This window comes from Rhamphochromis sp. 'chilingali' (assembly GCF_963969265.1).
Source record: "Rhamphochromis sp. 'chilingali' genome assembly, chromosome: 8".
In the NCBI taxonomy this organism is placed as follows: domain Eukaryota; kingdom Metazoa; phylum Chordata; class Actinopteri; order Cichliformes; family Cichlidae; genus Rhamphochromis; species Rhamphochromis sp. 'chilingali'.
Window position 1 is genome coordinate 16578485 of NC_137935.1, and position 17284 is coordinate 16595768.

The 17284-nt window shown below is 43.5% G+C and overlaps 1 protein-coding gene across 1 annotated transcript; it reads right to left on the reverse strand.

The window, feature by feature from the left end:
* Nucleotides 1-1756: 1756 nt before the first annotated feature.
* capn12 (calpain 12) lies at nucleotides 1757-17284 on the reverse strand. Its single transcript, XM_080888135.1, has 22 exons — nucleotides 16931-17284; nucleotides 16026-16095; nucleotides 15159-15277; nucleotides 10637-10770; nucleotides 10347-10518; nucleotides 10192-10275; nucleotides 9156-9241; nucleotides 8983-9060; nucleotides 8733-8896; nucleotides 8374-8642; nucleotides 8276-8287; nucleotides 8100-8173; nucleotides 6302-6424; nucleotides 5337-5373; nucleotides 5168-5239; nucleotides 5021-5066; nucleotides 4659-4720; nucleotides 4284-4352; nucleotides 4114-4192; nucleotides 3626-3742; nucleotides 2047-2099; nucleotides 1757-1966 (listed from the first exon to the last, which is right to left on the reverse strand). Exons 1-22 carry the CDS (start codon nucleotides 17129-17131, stop codon nucleotides 1940-1942), a joined length of 2148 nt encoding a protein of 715 aa, XP_080744261.1. The 5' UTR covers nucleotides 17132-17284; the 3' UTR covers nucleotides 1757-1939.

Here is a 17284-nt window from a genome sequence, read left to right on the forward strand (position 1 = left end):
GTGCTCCTCCACCTGTTACACAAAGAAAGGAAGAGGTCTGCGACCCTAGACTTTATTGAGGCTCAGTTCAATATGAGAGTAAAGTGGTCCTTTAGTAAATATCACAAATCCTGGATGAGAGTTAAGAGGAAATTTGTCATGAAGTGTGAAGTGAGGAGGACCCGAATGCAGGACTCAGGCAGACAAAATAACAGGAAGCAAGACTTTTACTCGGCTGAAGGCAAAATCTGAAAATCTAACAGCACACGAGGGGAGCCAGACAGACGCTAAGACAGAGACTGCCGGGGACGGAGTTGGGATTAATCACAAGAGGGGAAAGTGACTAAGAACAGGTGAAAACAATCAAGGCAGTCAGACACACAGGAAGTCAAAACTGCAACAAGACACCAGAGAAAACTATCAAAGTTTAACAGGAAACAAAATGGACACGAAAACTCAAATATAAGACGATACAAAGAAAAATTGAGGTGGTACGAATAACCAAAGATGGAAACCAATATGATATAATAAAAATGAATTAATCACATGAAGAATAATCTGAAGCAGGAAGCCAAAGCTTTCATACGCAAAACAGTAAACGCAAATAATAGAAAATAAGAATCCAAACCTCAAAAAAAATAACCATTCCCAGGTACATGCAGTGCTGCTGAAGGACTCAGTAACCATCAGCTTCTGCCTGATTCATTCTTTACAAACTAAATGAAGTTTTTCTCTCACTTTTCTGCGAAACATCAGCATGACACATCGTCTTTCTGTTAGCACAATGTCGTTTTGCACCATTGTGCCTCACTGCAGGCTCCAGAAGCTGCAAACCTGGCTGCACGCTCTCAGTTTTGTTTCTTGTTGCTTGTTTTATAAACCCTCTCCAGGATAAAAACACTCAGATAAGAGGAAGCCACACGGTTTGAAAGCAGGAAAATAAATAAATAACTATATAAAGTAGGTGTTGGTGAAGAAGAGGCCGTACACAGAGAGCAATCGTAAGAACCACTCTCTATGGGTCCTTCCTGTCTGCCTCTCTCCTCTCCCTTGCTTTTGTCGCCTCCTCTCTCTATCACAATGTAAATGGACGGTTGCCGAGGGCAACCTGTGTGTACTCACCTAAGGATGAACAGGAGGTGGTGTGTGAGTAAAGGGGCTATTAATAGCAGCATGTGTAGAAAGGACATTTGCTCGCTTGCATGCGCATGAGTGTGTGCGCACCTGTGTGTGTGTTTGAGAGAGAGAGAGTGAGAGCAGCCAGCATGTACCAGCAGGAGGAGGAGGATGCAGATTGTGAGACTCAGACACTTACTAGAGAGAACAGGAGGGTGGAGAAAGGGTGAGGGATGGATGGAGGGAGTAAGGGAACGTAGTGGAGGAGGGGGCGAATGTGTGTTGACGCTGTACGTGGCGTCAGTGTGATAAGAATAGAGATGGTGCGTGTAGCTGAGACATCACCCTCACACCCTCGGTGGGGCAGGCAGTACTCGCTCTGAATGTGTGTGTGTGTGTTAATAAGTGCATATATCTCAGGGTACGCTTGTGTGTGAGTGGATGAGTAAGGTGTTGGGGTTGAAGTGTGTTTTTCTTTTCACCATGTGGGTAATTGAAGTCATCTGTACCATTTAATTCAATTGTAAGAATTAGAAACATATTTTCTTTTGCCATTTCAAAATCATTTTGACACTTTTATGTTCTGAAAGAGGGAAGTGAGAGCTTTTTAAAACATTTTTTGTCGCTGTTTGACGCAAAAGACAAAAGCACGGAGGACATATCGGTTCTAAAACTGCTTTTATTACATGTGGAGTAACATAACTGGATTTGATTACAAATTGTAGGACTACTCAGTTAAGCAAGAATGCAAGAATACAACAGCACAGCAAGCGAGAGCAGCTTCTCTCATATTTCTCCGGTAGCTCATCGGGGTCCGTGTGGAACAGCTTTTCATGAAACGCCGTCACACTGTCAGAAACTGAAGCAGCCACTGCGGATTGACACGAGCAGAAAATGAAAAGCCTGTTCAGGTCCGGGGTCAGTGCATAACTGAGCATGTTTGATACTCACAGAGTTGATCCCTCTGTCTTTCACCTCCTGGCTGGTCTCAGACTCATACAGAGCTGGGGGAAAAGGGGAGGAGATGACCGCATGTGATATATTTGCAGAGGCTCAACACTCGACTCATCAGAGCCAGATGGTTTTCACTGAGGTGGCCAAGTTGAGACCAAGTACTTACATCAGGGCATCTGGCACGATAGCTGATATCTTGTTTGTTCTTTTTGTTTTTAACTAATTCATTAATTTTTCTATTTATTAAAAATCTCTCTTATTTCATTATACAAGCATGATTGCCATGCGGAGGTACACTGTAAGTTAACTGGGATTTTCTTAATTGAACCATCACTTGATATATAAATAAAAAAGAAGATATTCTAATTTTACTGGACACTTCATCAGGTACACTTTACTTTTACCACGTTGGACCTCTACTTCCTTGACAACCCCTTTAATTTTTTTATGGCCCGAACTCAACAAGGTGCTATTTGTCGGCTGCACATACATGATGTGAATCTCCTGGGCCATCGCATCCCAAAGGCGCTCTATGATTTGAGCTTTATGACATGATGTGTTATCCTTCTAAAAGCAACCATCAGTAGAAAGAGGAGTGAACGACCCTCTTTGAAGTGAGGGGGTGGCTTACAACACCAACTGTCTGCCATTTGTAATAGAGTTTTGACATCCCTTCCCAGACGCCTTAACGCCCACTCAAATCTCGGAGCATTTGTTCTGAGTTAGTCATGTAGTAAGGTGGAGCAAGGTCTCCCAGCGGGTTCACCCGAAACCTTGGCTGATTGTTACCCACACCCGTTTTCACACCTGGATTTGTGGGATTAGGCAGTGGAGCAATAGGCCAAAAATAATGGGTGAAAGCCAACAGCCTAAAAAGTGTGATCGCGATTGAAGAACGTGGCTCTGATATATAAGCCTGTCCATGTAGGCTACATATGTTAATGACAGGGTTTTAAGCTGAATTCTAAATTTCTCTGAGAACCAATAAGGAATAGATGTACAATGCAGGATGGATCCATACTTTCATGACGTTTACTCCAAACTGTGACCATACTATCTTAATGTTGCAGCAGAAATCAAGATGCATTAGGCCAGGCAACATTTTTCCAAACTTCTGTCTAGCCTTGTTGAGCCTGTGAGAATTGTAGCCTTAGTTTACAGAGGGGCTCTCAGTGTGGTAACAAGTGGTTATTTAAGTTACTGTCCTGTCATTTTGAAGCGATCTGTCCATTTTCATCTTACCTCTTATATCAACAAGGTATTTTCATGCAGGGAACTGCTGCTCACTGGATATTTTCCCTTTTTTGAACCATTCTCTGTAAACCCTAGAGGTGGTTTTTTTTTTTTGGAAACTCTCAGTACATGAACGGTTTCTCAAATACACTACCAGCAAAAATCTTCCCCCATTCTGATGCTCAGTTTGGATTTCAGCAGGTCATCTTGACCGTGTCTACATGCCTGATTGCACTGAGTTGCATTAGTTGTGCACAATAACAGTAATGGATGCGCTAACATAGCACAGTAGAGTGCACATGGATGATAGATGCACACACAAGTGTGTGTTTGTGTGTGTTACCAAAAAGCTTGCGCAGCCTGGTGACACATGACAAAAAGCCGTGGAAGGGCATGTCCAGCTCTCCAGATGTGAACCGCTCAGACAGCAGCTCAACCACCTTGTTATCGCACTGGAATCCTGGAAAACAGGGAAGAGCGAAGGTGTAAACCCAAACTGTGTGTGTGTGTGTACGTTTTTAGACATCTTTTTGAGGACAGAAATCTGGCATGTCACTATACTTGTGGTGACCACCAGTCACTTATGGGGACAAAATGCCCGTCCTCACAAGTTTGAAGGCATTTTTGAGGCTCAAAATGCAGTTTTAGTGTCAGGGTTACAATTAGGTTACGGTTAGGTTTAGTCTAAAGGTTAGGCATTCATTTTTGATGGATAGGGGCTAGGGTTAGAGTAAACAACTAGGGAAAGCCTAATGTCAATTAGATGTCCTCACTAAGATATGAAAATGAGTGTGTGTGTGTGTGTGTGCGTGTGTGTGTGTGTGTGCATACCAACAGCCTGCAGTGCTGAGCTGAGTTCAAAGCGGCTCATGCTTCCAGAAGAATCCTCATCAAACTGAGAAAAGATGGACTGAAAAACAGAGCAGCATCAGTAACACTGACATGACTCTCATCCGCACACACACACAGACACACACATGTGCGCACAGACTGAGCTGTACCTGCAGATTGCGCACACTGGCCAGCAGGGTTCCTGCTTGCTCACGGCTGAGAGCGCAGCGCCCTTTAGTCTGCCAGCAGAGTTTAAGGACATCTCAACAGTACAGAAGACAGAGAGATAAAGTTATAAGGAAGGAGTGCGATAGTGAACAGCAGGGTGAAACAATGACTCAGCTGCAGAAGTCAGCAAGCGTCTGCCCCGAGGAAGCGTGAAACCAGCAAAGGTCAGTCTGTTTTCTAACAGCTGCAGCTGTAACGTGAAGAACACGAGGACGTGCCTACAGCGCAGACGGTGTCAGCAAGGATCGCAGTGCACCGCAAGCAAAAAGACTGGTATGCGAGTGATGTTAAAGAATAAACTGAGGACAAAAGGATACATCCTCTCCAAAGATGAGCTCTCTGCACGTCTCCAAAGGCAGATGGTAATCTTTCTCAAGAACTGTGATTAGGGAAGAAAGGCACAGATTGATGGAGAGGGAGAAAACAAGGGTTTAAATTGGATCTAGCAGAGGAAAGGTGAAGGTGAGGACAAGTGTCGTCACTTTTCATTACTCAGCTGAGTTCAATTTACTTCATCTGACTGTGTATGAGCCTCTGTCTAGACTGGCGACCTCTGTGGCTGCACTGTTCAAACCTATGAAGGAGCTGCTTTGCTCCCATCTGGTGGCCACTGTAGGTATTACACATAAATACAGACACTACTACAACTGACTTCTGGTAATGCAGTGGATGCTCTGACCTGAGTTGAACAGCTTCATGATGTCTTTGACGTTCAGCCTGTCATCCTGCACGCAAGACACAGTTGAGAAACAGTTTTTTTTTAAAAAAAGCTTCAAAGCTTTCTTTACTTTGTGAGCCTGAAGTGTTTGAGTGCTATGATTCTTACTAGGCCAGCCTGCTTGTCAAAAGTCATCTCCACTCTCTCTTGATCCTTTGAGGAGACAGGAGCGGTCATCACCTGATAGAAAAACAAAACAAATATAAACATACTACAGCTTTTAGCACCTGTTAGCATCTAGTACTGTAGTGTGTACCGAAGAAGTCTGTGAACTCACTTGTGAGAAGCTGGAGGTGCAGGCAAAGTCTTGAGTCCTGGAACACAGAGGCCATGTCAGATTGTTGTACTTGTAAAAAATCTGGCTGACTCATTTGCACAAAAATAACTGCAGTAAAGCACTAAGATACTTTAGGCTACTTAAGTAGCACTAGCAATACTATAACAATCAGAGGTCCAGCAGTCTAATTTCTCCTTGGTCGAAAGCCAAAAAATGACTCACAATGCATAATGACTGCAAAGCGCCTGCACGCCTGTTATTATCTTATGTAACCTGATAGAAATATAGGTATTCCTGGACTTCGGGGTCTCTACTGTTAATACTCCTGCAGGAAACTTCATCAGTTTTTTTAACTGACTCATTTAAACTGAGCGTGTGCAGATTTAATTGCATAAACACACACCTGAACGCGTCAGCGTGGTTGCACAAGGCCTCTAATCTATGACCAGCAATCGTACTTTATTTTTTTTGAGCTGGCCTTTTGTTATGGGATAAAAAGTTTCCCCAAAACCTCTAACATCAGGCAGTGTACAAGAAAACAGTGCATTACTACAAGTACTTCACAGTTTAATTTACATCAGGCTAAAATAGCTTTTTTTTCCACAGGGTATTGGTATGGTGCCAGCTTGTTTTATAAGCTGCTTGCAGTGTTTTATATTTAACATATAATTCAGCCTCTGATAGGTACAGGGAAGTGTGGGTGACTATGACTGTGCTGTTCAGTGTGAGTGTTGCGGCAGGTGATTCAGGCGTGCAGCTGAGCCCTCGGGAAGTGAGTTTATAATTTGACAGAATATCTATGACGAGTGCAGACGCAGGGAGACGCACACAGCGGTAATAATTCACACATGCTATCAGAGGTAGTTTTTTTTTCTGTTTTCTGACATCAGACTATGCAGAAAGTTTTTCTTTATCCTTGCTTTGGAATCTTTTGGGGAATGAAAGCTAAATTTCCTCCATCTTACTCGAGAGTGTTTCCAATCTTGGAGAAAGTGCGGACGAAGAACTCTCCAGGGATGTTGGGTCGGTAGGTGGATACCACAATGACGTAAGTACCTGGATCCAGGCGCATCTTTCTCCACACACCTCTGCAGGACAAACAGCATGTTTACTGATTGTAACAAATAAGCTAAACGATTCTATGCACAAAACATATCACACATACCCTGCTCAAAAACATTAAGGTGATGATCGACCACTCGATCATCACAGTAAAACACAAAGTCAGATAAACTTCCCTGTTGGTCCCTTCTAGGAAGCATAAACCACTGTGAATGTATTTCACCTGCTTTGGAAATCACACAGCGTCTGTCGGAGAGGCAACAACAAGACCATCCCCCGTTCCTGTCACTGTACCTGCACCTGCTTCACATAGCTTCTCCAGAATGGCACATCTATATTTACTGTTTCTACCAGCACACTCACACAAGTATGGAGGAGATGAGGAGAGCTGGAAAGAACCATAGAACGACATCAAGGCAGCAGCAGTACCAGTATATACTCCTTTTTGTGAAGACAACCAGGAGCTCAACAAAATTATCCCCAGCAGGATGCCCACATCCTGACCAAACTGTCAGAAACAGACTTCATAAGTGTAGTTTCAGGGTCAGACCTCCTTTAACTCTTTCCCCCGATAAAGGCGGCATTTGACAACCTCCATTGTAGGCTTAATGACAAGTTTTGACACCTCAGTATATCATAAATGAAGATATGGTTTGACCACAAGAGGTTTCAGGTTTTTCCAAGAGTCACCTGGCAGAGACCACCACACTCAGTCACTATGTTCTGGCCTGAATATTCATATTTCAAGCAGGCCTGAAATATGACAGAAGCCACTCAGCTCAGAAAAGAGCGTGATGGATTCCTCGTAGTAGTAGAGTGATCAGGACCGGATCAGGACCAGGACGGTCCCGATCAACTAGTCCAGGTAAGAGACACAAATCTGGAGTGGACATGACAAATATCAAAATGTGAAGAGGCAACGAGACCAGTGGTGCTCTCCGGTGAACTGGTCTGGAGCACAGGCATTCTGGTAGTGCTTCTGTTCCTCAATGCACCATCAAGCAGATACCAGTCCCGGGGCTGGTTGATGCCCATCTATGGACATGTCGGTCTCTCCTCATCGTTTGGTATTCCTCCACACTCTTGATGTGCCATCATTGAGTATCTGTGCAAGCTGAATGCGCTGCAGGTACTGTATCATGTTACCAGTCGTGACAAAGACACTAGCAAAAAGCAAACCTGGAGAAAATCACTCAGGAGGGATGAGGAGAGAGCAATGGTCATCACCTTCAAAGTAATTTTGAATGTTGTCCTGTTGCCTCTCCAGTGCATCTGCTGTCATTTTCATTTGCTCCAAAGCAGGTGAAAGGGAATGGTTTCTGTTTCCTGACTGGACAGACCGATCTCCCTTAAGTTTAACTAACTGTGTGTTACACTTTAATAATCGAGTCTTCCCTTAACGGTTTTGAGCATATGATACAGACTGTAGCTGCTCTGGCTGACTGATTTTCTGTTGTTGTTGTTTTTTAAATCTCTTTTCTGTTCAAAGTTAGCAAGAACTCAGCAAAAGATGACAAAATTCTCTTACATAAAAATTGACTTCAGAGTTAGCTCAGGTATTACTCAAAATTACGACTAAAAGTGTCTCAAACATTCACCACAGCATCAGGATCTGCAGCTGTTGGGATCATCGTGTGAACGCGTAGCTCTCTTTGTGTTTGAAAGAGCAACATGCAGTCTCTTCATAGTTTCATCTTATACCTTTGAGCTTTGTACTTCCCAGAACGACACGCTGGGCGATTCTTCATAAAGAAGCTGCGGTCCAGACAAGTGTTCTGCAGTTATGTGAAAAAAAAAAAACCAGTTACTGAGAAATGAAAATAGTTCTCATGTTAATTTGATTTTATATAAATTATTGATAATTGGTAGATATTCACCTCAGAAGGAACCTGGAAAAAACAAAGAATGAGTCACATGAGTGTGTCAAGAAAAAGAGTTAAGATGCTGAAACGTTAAAGCTGGATAAATATAGCACCTTATAGATGTGAAAGGCGATGTGCAGGAAGTTGAGTTTATCCCTCTGCCTTCGGTTTTTCTGCAGCAGCTCCACCAGCACCGTGCAACGTTTGACTTTCTGCTTCTGCTTCTCGGCTCTCTTCTTCGGATCTGGGGTCACAGTCGGATCTTCCATTTCATCATCGCCATCCTCGCCATCGTCCCCCACGTCGTCGTCATCGTCCTCATTCTCATTCTCGTCCTTCTCTTTGAGGACCAGCGTATACTGGGGATTTTTCCAGAATGTTTCTGGGGGGAAAAAGCAGAGACAGCAACATCTGGCAACAGAAAGGATCCCAGTAAAGCTTGAATGAACAGTGATCCAGATTTGAACCGTACTGTTATATTTGCGGCTACCGCCAGCAGAACTCCCCGGCAGCCAGCAGCCTTCGTGTTCGGTGATGGCCCAGCTGGCAGGTGTGCTTTCTTCATCATAAGAGTCTGGATTGACGCTGCAGAGCTCCACAACATCAAAGAGGTTGGAGAAGTCCTCGGCACTGATCCTAACAGAGACGGCTACTCGCATCAGAGCTCTTAAAGCCACAAGAGATTTATTCACTGGTTTAAGTTTTATGTTTCTTCTTCTTACCAGAACTCTCCGTCTTCAACGCATTTCACCTCGATCCTTTCCTTCTCTGTCGGGTCCACGTTCTCCCACTCTTTCCCCCTGCAGTCACGCACACGCAGAGACAAACTCGACATCCGTGGATGTTCTGTAAACTGCGAGTGGGTGTGCTCTCTTTGTGTAACATGCACACTCACTTGTCACTCCAGGGTCCGCAATATTCGATAAAACCCCAGGGGTTTCTCAGCCTCAGCAGCAAAATCTCATCTGATGGTTTTGTCAACTAAAATTTAAACAACAACAACAAAAAAGAAGCTTATAAAACACACATGAAGTCTTATTTTGAAAGGATAATTTTTCACTATGTTGTTATTTACATCAAGATTCGAGAAAAAGTCTTAAAATGTATAATTCCATGAAAAAAATGATCAGACTATGAAAGTGCTGTGTAAGATCTAGTCTGTTTACAAGAACAGATCATAGTAGACTGACAGACATTAAATTACAATAAAGTTGATTGTTCTGTAATCAGTCCCATTTGTTTGTCTGTCTGATTGTTAGCAGTCTAGCATCCACAGTTTTCAAGATATCGTTTTTAAATTTTGTGTGATGGTAGATACCAATAACAGCTTGAGTTGATTTAATTTAGGTGAAAATCAATAAAAAATTTATATTACCCACAATTTTGGAGGATCGTCTTCAAACTTCGCAATATTCTAGGCCTTGAGGGACATGAATACCAAGGTTGGCTAAGCATTTGAGTTCGACCTTCACTGTTAGCACCCAAGATCAAAGTTGACCTTGAGAAAAATTTCAAGAAACCATATCGAGTAACATATCGTATGAAAGGACATGGAGAGAGCTGTACAACAACCTTTTTATGTTTTCAATACGATGCCCTGCGACGTCTCGGTGACGCCAGCATCAGCATGTTGTAATAAAAACATCATAAAACATTAAAGTTTTTGTTTAGCCCTTGGAGGTAGTTGCGCTCTCTGAGTGCTCTCGTTCACCTTGATCTGTTTTTTAATTTGACGCAAGATTAGACGACGGATTATGAGTCAATTACATTCCAAGATAGGATGAAATCCAGTCAAGTTACAATAAGGAGACATGAAATATAAATGAGATTACATTTATTGTCACAATAAATTTCATCAGCTTAGAATAAAATGATATAATGTGAGATAGCGTGAAAATTGTGCTCACTAATGAGACTCATCTTCGTGATACCTTGTCAGCGTCAGTTATGGCGTAGGCATGGCCCTTTATCAGCCCCTCTCCTGTCACCTTGCCGATATCTGAGGCGCTCTTGGCCTGTGAAGACAAACACAGGTTAACATCCACGTGCGTGAGTGTCAACATCTGGAGTTTGGGGCTGAGTGTACCTGGATGAAGCAGCTGAGCAGGCTCCCTCGCGACAGAGCAGCAGCCAAGGACCTCCAGAGGACTCGAGGGGTACGAGAAGAGATCTCCAGCGAGCGGGCGATGCCTCCAGTGAAGTCCTCCATCCCCTCTGAAATGTTGCCTCCCTTCAGGCTCCCGTAAGATCCGATTAACCTACATATGGGAGGTGAGAAAAGTGGCTATCTCTGTTAGCGACATAACACAGACAGAAAAGGAGTGGGTGATCTCAGACATTACAACCCAGAAACATATGCTGGTTGTGGAAACTGACTTGGCATAGGCCTTTTCCACCAGGGCGCTCCAAAACTCATTGCGGGTGCGAGAGTAGCTGAAGAGCAGACGGCCTTCGCGTACTGGCAGCCTGTCATCCACAACCACCTCCACCCACTCACCATACTGCCAGAACTGCACAGAGGGAGGGAGAGAGAGAAAGAGACGGCGACAGAAGAGGGAGACGTGAGAAGAGAGGAGGAGAGGATGTAATGAGTAAGGAGGAACTGTAATGAGGAGGAAAACTGAATGAGAACCTGAACATTAGAATCAACTGATTTCTTTTGGCCAGCTGGGGGCAGTAGAAACAAACTATTAGCGATGCACAACACCCCCACCTTTAGACTGCAGTTTGTCTGTGTCAGGCTGACCTCACTGAGTGAAAGGCTCCATACTACCGTATTCTGTCTCCATGTAATCTCTCATGTTGATGTGCGAGTCATTTTTTATTACACAGTGTTCTGAGATGGAAAACTAGTCTATGTAAATACTCTAGGCTTACCGTCCCTCTGTGTAAAACAACATGCATGCTCTGCACTTTTGTTTGACCTTTTTGCAACAGAAAACAAACCTCACAAAGAGAACTTGGCAAAGTTCAGATTTCCAAAGCAATTTGTGATCATATTCAGAAGATAAGTTAGCTTTGATACTTCTGGTGACGCATTAGACCCAGAGTATTTCTAGAGAAAGTCTGAATATTGGAAACTTTTTTTTTTTTTAATAATGAGAGATAAACTGACTTTTATTCTTCTGAGTTTAATTTCAGTTAGTTTGCAGAACAAAATAAAAATTGTTTCAGTTTGGTTTTATTGTTTTAAAAATGTTTAGCTTTAGCTTGGTTTTCGCTAGTCTTAGCATGTCTCCACAGTGTAGTTACCTGTTTGGCTAACTTGTAAATAGTCCTGACACCACCCCAAATCCCTTTGGGGGATCAGTCTCATCTGGGTGGCTGTTTTGTCTAAATTTTAACTTATTAAGCATATTGGTTAGTAATTCAGTTAGCTTTCAGTCTTATCTTAATTTGCATTTCAGGTAACTGAAATGCAAGCAGTGTGGTGGTACAGTGGTTAGTAGCACTGTTGTCTCACAGCAAATAGGTCATGGGTTTCAATCCACTGGCCAGAATTTGGGTGTTGTCCATGTCCCCTTGGTTATTCCAGTTTCCTCCCAGAGTCAAAAAACGTGCACGTTCGGTTAACTAGTGAAAAACTGTAGGCGTGAATATTTGTCTGCCTCTCTGTGGTAGCCTTGTGATATGTCGGTGGCCTGTTGAGGCCACCCTGCCGTTCACACATGTAAGATCTGCTCCCCACAATACCCTGAATTAGCAGGCTGAAGAAAATCGATGAATAACTGAAATGTTTCAGTTAGTAGTTTAGTTTTTGTCAGCTACCAGTCAGTTTACGTCCAAGTAACCCTGGGAGCCGAGCAGACTGCTTTAAACACAAAGGAGATGACCAAAGACCAGTGTAAGATTATTCTGAACTGTTGCAACGACTAAATTAACTCGTGCAACAAATTTAGGAAGACTCAGCGTACCTGAATCAATGACAGGTTCATAGAGAGAAGAAAAATATAATAATAATACAATATAATCTCTGTGAAAGCACACTGTCCCGCACAACATTACTTTTTTTTTTTTTTTACAATGTTTCGATTAACGTGACCTTTGTCAGTTACAGAGAAAAATTAATGATTGATGATTAAATTAAGTAATGGAAAGCACTTTAAACTGGTGTGTTGTTGCCTGTAGATAAGATCGTCTTGTCTCAATTAATGCTATAATTTAATATTATGCCTTCAACAATCAGGGGACTTATCAGCTGTCCAGATATGAAGCTTCAAAAGGTTTATAAAGGAGAATTTAAAAACAACAGCTCTTCAGGTCGTTACTGGTCATGGCTCGAGGTGTGTACCATACTGTTAACGGTGTGTACACAACAGTAGCTGAAAGCAGGCTTACACTGGTCGTTCATGGCTGGTGTGTGTGTGTGTACAGGTGTCCCGGGGGAGTCACTACCTGCATGTCTGAACTGCTCTCCAATTACTCTGACAGAGCAGAATCAGTTTCCAGTCCTTCCGTCCTGCTTGTTCAGTCACGCCACATTCTCCACGGCAGTCTCTAAAGGTCCAGAGCTTCGAGCCAAAACAATCACTTCCCGATGTGTCTGCTTTTGCAAGATTCACGTGTCTATGAAATTGGTATTTTATTGATCTGAGCAAGTTAGAGCCAGAGAATAAGTGTTGAACTCTCCAGATAAGAATCACCAGTTCTAATGAGCTGATAAAGATTTGGGTTTATGTTTGTTTCCCTCAAGCTGGGAGGCCTTTGTGCAGAAATGACTCCAGGATGAGTTGATACGTGTCTTAGCTGCCTTCAATAAATACCAGAGCCGTGGCACAGCAGCTTACCAAAAAGACAACTCACAGAAAACATTTCAAAGGATAGAGCCAAATCAGATAAAATATAAATTAGTTCAGGCGATCTGTCCTTAAATTTAAGGGGCGTCTAAATATAATTATGTTTGTGGAGGCCTCACATTCGTCAGAATAAATGGCTCTTCAAAGGCGCTCAAGCAGGACCAGACAAAAAGCTTTTAGTCTCGTGTTATGTTGTGCAAAACGATATGTGACCACAAACTTTGGCAAGAACAACCAGCAGATGAACTAGCTCGAGGGCCACAGACTGATGTGTTTTGTGTACATCTATGCTGAAATATGACCTAAGTTTTTGTGTGTAATGATTTAATAAAAAAAACTCGGGGAAACACTTTAATTGACACTTTTGGCTCCAGATTTGGCTGAATGCGTGATCGTGTCTTCAAATAAAGCAACTTGATACAGCGCTGGGCCTGCAAATCTGCAAATTTAAGTCAAATCTGTGCTGTCAACAACACAAGCTGTATGCAAAAACGGACGTACTCACTGTTGCCTAATGATTAGTTGAGTCCTGTCAGCTTTGAGCTGCTCGATTACCCTCATGCTGTTTTATGAACAGACATGAGAAACCTCTGCATGATTATACTAAAGTCCCCGGCCAACTTCGGGTCGGGGACAAGTTCCTGACAAGTGGAGGAGTTTAAGTATCTCGGGGTCTTTTTCACGAGTGACGGGAGAAGGGAACCAGAGATAGTAGATGGAGTCGTGCTGGTCCATCATGGTGAAGAGAGAGCTGAGCGTAAAAGCGATGCTCTCAATTTGCAGTCTACGTCCCGACCCTCACCTATGGTCACAAGCTGTGGGTAGTGACCAAAAAAACAAGATCGCAGATACAAGCACACAAATGTGCTTCCTCCAATGAGTGGCTGGCGTCTCCCTTAGAGATAGGCTGAGAAGTTCAGCCATCAGGTGGGGCTCAGAGTAGAGCCGCTGGTCCTCCACATTGCAAGAAGCCAGTTGAGGTGGTTTGAGCATCTAACAAGGATGCCTCCTGGGCGATTCCGGGTATGTCCCACCAGGAGTAGGCCCCCAGGCAAACCCAGGGCACGGTGTAGAGATTATATCTCTCGGCTGGCCTGGGAACGCCTTGGTGTTCCCCCGGACAAGCTGGAGGAGGTGGCTTTGAAGAGGTGGCTTTGTCTGGGTTTCTCTACTTAGGCTGCTGCCCCCATGACCCGGCCCCAGATAAGTGGAGATAAAGCATACTCTGTTCGATGAGTGTCCATAACTTACAAAAGGTTAGTTTCATGGTTGTTAATATGCAAATTTTCATGGCCGTTGTTTAACGCCTGTGAATACCACTCACAGAGAGTTCCTCTCTCCACTATGTGCACATCCTCACTGAAGGAGTGGCCACTGGCCTGCAGGTGTAAACAGACTGTTGAGTACTGACCTGATGGGGCAGCTCTTCTGTGCCCTGCCGGAGGTTGTTTGGCTTCCACAAAATATAATTCATAGCGATCGTCTTGGCATTTAATTGCAAAAATTATATTAGTCTGTTTGTTTTGAGCGACCTAATACTTGGGGTGGACCCATTTTTGGCGTGGGGATTTGAGGTTTGAATGCCACAGAGACACAGTGTTTTGAAAAGATGCATCTCAGCTATTCTGATGCTCCTGACACATAAGGCATCACCAAAGGCTTTTGCTTAGGGAGCAGTGAGCTTTCTTCTTTGGGTGCTTTCACAGCGCTCACAAAAGTTCAGCCACAATAAACCAAATTTAATCGGGGTCTCTTTGACATGATGTTCTTCCTGCTGCTTCCCTGGTTGCTGTGTCTGTGGGGATGGTGTTCGCTCTGTGTTGTAACTTCCTGATGTAACGCCCAGTTTGTGCTCCAGTGGATGATGAGAGTCAAACCTTAAATCAGTATACGCTGGTTTACAGTCCACATCGACCTTAAAATGTCCCGCATTACTGATGGTAATTGCACAGACCAAGAAAGCTAGCCTTCCGTAATAGCATGGCAAATAGGCCTCCTTTGAATTGTCTGTGGGCAATTTGCATTGAGGATAATATAGATGCTGTTTTGGGGGAAAGAGTGAGCATTGTTTCTCATTAGTAAGAAAAAGAGTCTGGTCTTACCTTGAAATGGAAGATCCCTGCGTAACGGTCGCTCAGACTTTGGTTTGGTGGCACCACCTTCATAAAGAGCGAGGGGTGCGCGGTCAGGCAGGACAGGGCAGCCAGCAGCCAGCAGTTACCTGATAAACAGGAAGAAGAGTGTGACGAGTTTAAAGGTGATCACTTTTTATATTTATTAAGTATTTCAGAGGGTGGTGGTCTCCCGCATTCATGTTAGGTAGACTGGCAGCTCTCCATCACACACGTAATCAACCACATTCTTCTCCAGCAGCCAACATCTGTTCTGTGTTGCAGATGTTGCAGTAACCGTTAGCATCTGTGTAAATCATGGAAAAACACAGACTGAGATTTAGCTTAAAAGGAAACCCAAAACGTAGACATGGAGACAGAGGCAGGCGGAGGAGGAGGGGGAATTGATCTGTGCCAGTGACATGCTCGCACACATCCGACGACACAAAACATCAATGAAGAAATCCCAGAGGTGGAGGACGAGTTTGCTGTTTTGCAGAAAACAGCCGTATAATTCATCAAAATTGGAAACAGACTGAGAAACGCATATTTTAGCTGATGCTGCAGGCTAATAAAGCTGCAGCTCGATGGGGTAACGACCCCCAGCAGATTTAGGATTTGATGACCACAAAGAGACACGACTCTTTTCCCTCTGGCTGCACATTAGATGTTTTGGTCCCTCTGAGCCTGTTTGTCCCCGTTGTACAGCTACTTCAATCGCCTGTATCCATTTAACTGGGTGTTGTGCAATCCCAGTTTGAGACATTTCAACATGACTGGTTTCATCACTCAATCCCTGTGGATTGATAATAAACAGCTGGCAGATAAAAAGATTGTTCTTGTTCCAGATGTACTCACCAAGTTGGCCCTGACAGATATCAGTGGTTGCAGTCGTGTCCTCGACAAACACAGCATTCTTACTGATTTCCTACAGAAACAGAACAAAAAGAGCACAATTTACAAGCTCTGCTGTTATAACCATGAATGTTTTACCTCCTGCGATCCCCACGTCCTCTTTAAGAAGCCATTAAACTTTGACTTTCCTACACTAATTCTACCGGAGAGTTTCCGACTCTGTCATAAACTCATTGTGGCCATGACAGGACATTTTTCAGATGGTGCCTAGTTCTTATATTTGTTTTTTGTGCTCAAATCTTAATTTCTGTGAGGAAGATGGTGGTGATATGTTTAGAACAACAAACAATATATAGAATAACTTCACTGATTGACCATTTAAGAACATTTTAATTGAAAACACCAAGTTATGTGACATTTTACAGAATCATTTATGTGGCCCTGTTTTACAAGGATTTCCCTGGAAAATATATATATTTTTAAATTACTTTTGAAGTCCAAACCTCTTTTTCTTTGTTCATGTACTTGGTTAGTTTGTGACTTGGTGTCAATATAAAACTAGATTAAGGATATGTGAATGGACATTGGGCTCTTTTCTTGATGATTTGTATAACCTTTTCCAGTTCTCCCTCACTTCGTTCTTTCTCAACTCCTTCTTCTCAAGGTTTTTCCACACCTGTGACACACCTGGTTAAATCTGTTTACACCCACATCAGCGCTGCTGAGAGCTCATGTGCAGAATGTGGGGGGAACATTTAGAAACACATACCTGAAAAACAGAGAAACTTTCTTTAACTCCAGAGTTTTTGTTTGAATCATGCTAAATAAGCCCACGAACACCTAAACCTCCGCAAAACCGCTGGCTCTTTATGCGCATGCACAACATGTCAGTGGTCAAACTTTCGCACCTTGGGTCTCTTCCATTGAATAGCCTTTTTAGGGTCCGGGTCTTCCGGTGTTCCGATGGACCTCTGCTCCGCTGGAAAGGTTGGATCAGAGAACAGCACGCCGGACTTCAGACACTCTGCCTGGAGAGTTTCAAAGTCCTGGTCCTTGAACTTGATCGGGTTCTCAGTGGAGCCCAGAGGAGCCTCGTTGTTGGTCGCCATCGTGTCAGTGGGTGCGCTGTCAGAAAAATGCTATCAGATGCTAAATGTGAGAGCTTAAATACAGTAAAAGAAAAAGCGCACACCCACCGGATCAGGCGAGGGCTGCTGGAGCGCCTCCCCGGCTCTGCCCAGCCTGGAAAGGTATGCGGGGCG

Coding starts and splice junctions, on each gene's coding strand:
- capn12 (XM_080888135.1), bottom strand. CDS start 17,131: ATGGCGACCAACAACGAGGCTCCTCTGGGCTCCACTGAGAACCCGATC. Junction 9,242..10,191: donor CCATAACTGACGCTGACAAG/GTATCACGAAGA, acceptor TTTAAATTTTAG/TTGACAAAACCATCAGATGA. Junction 5,374..6,301: donor AAGATTGGAAACACTCTCGA/GTAAGATGGAGG, acceptor TCTGTGTTCCAG/GACTCAAGACTTTGCCTGCA.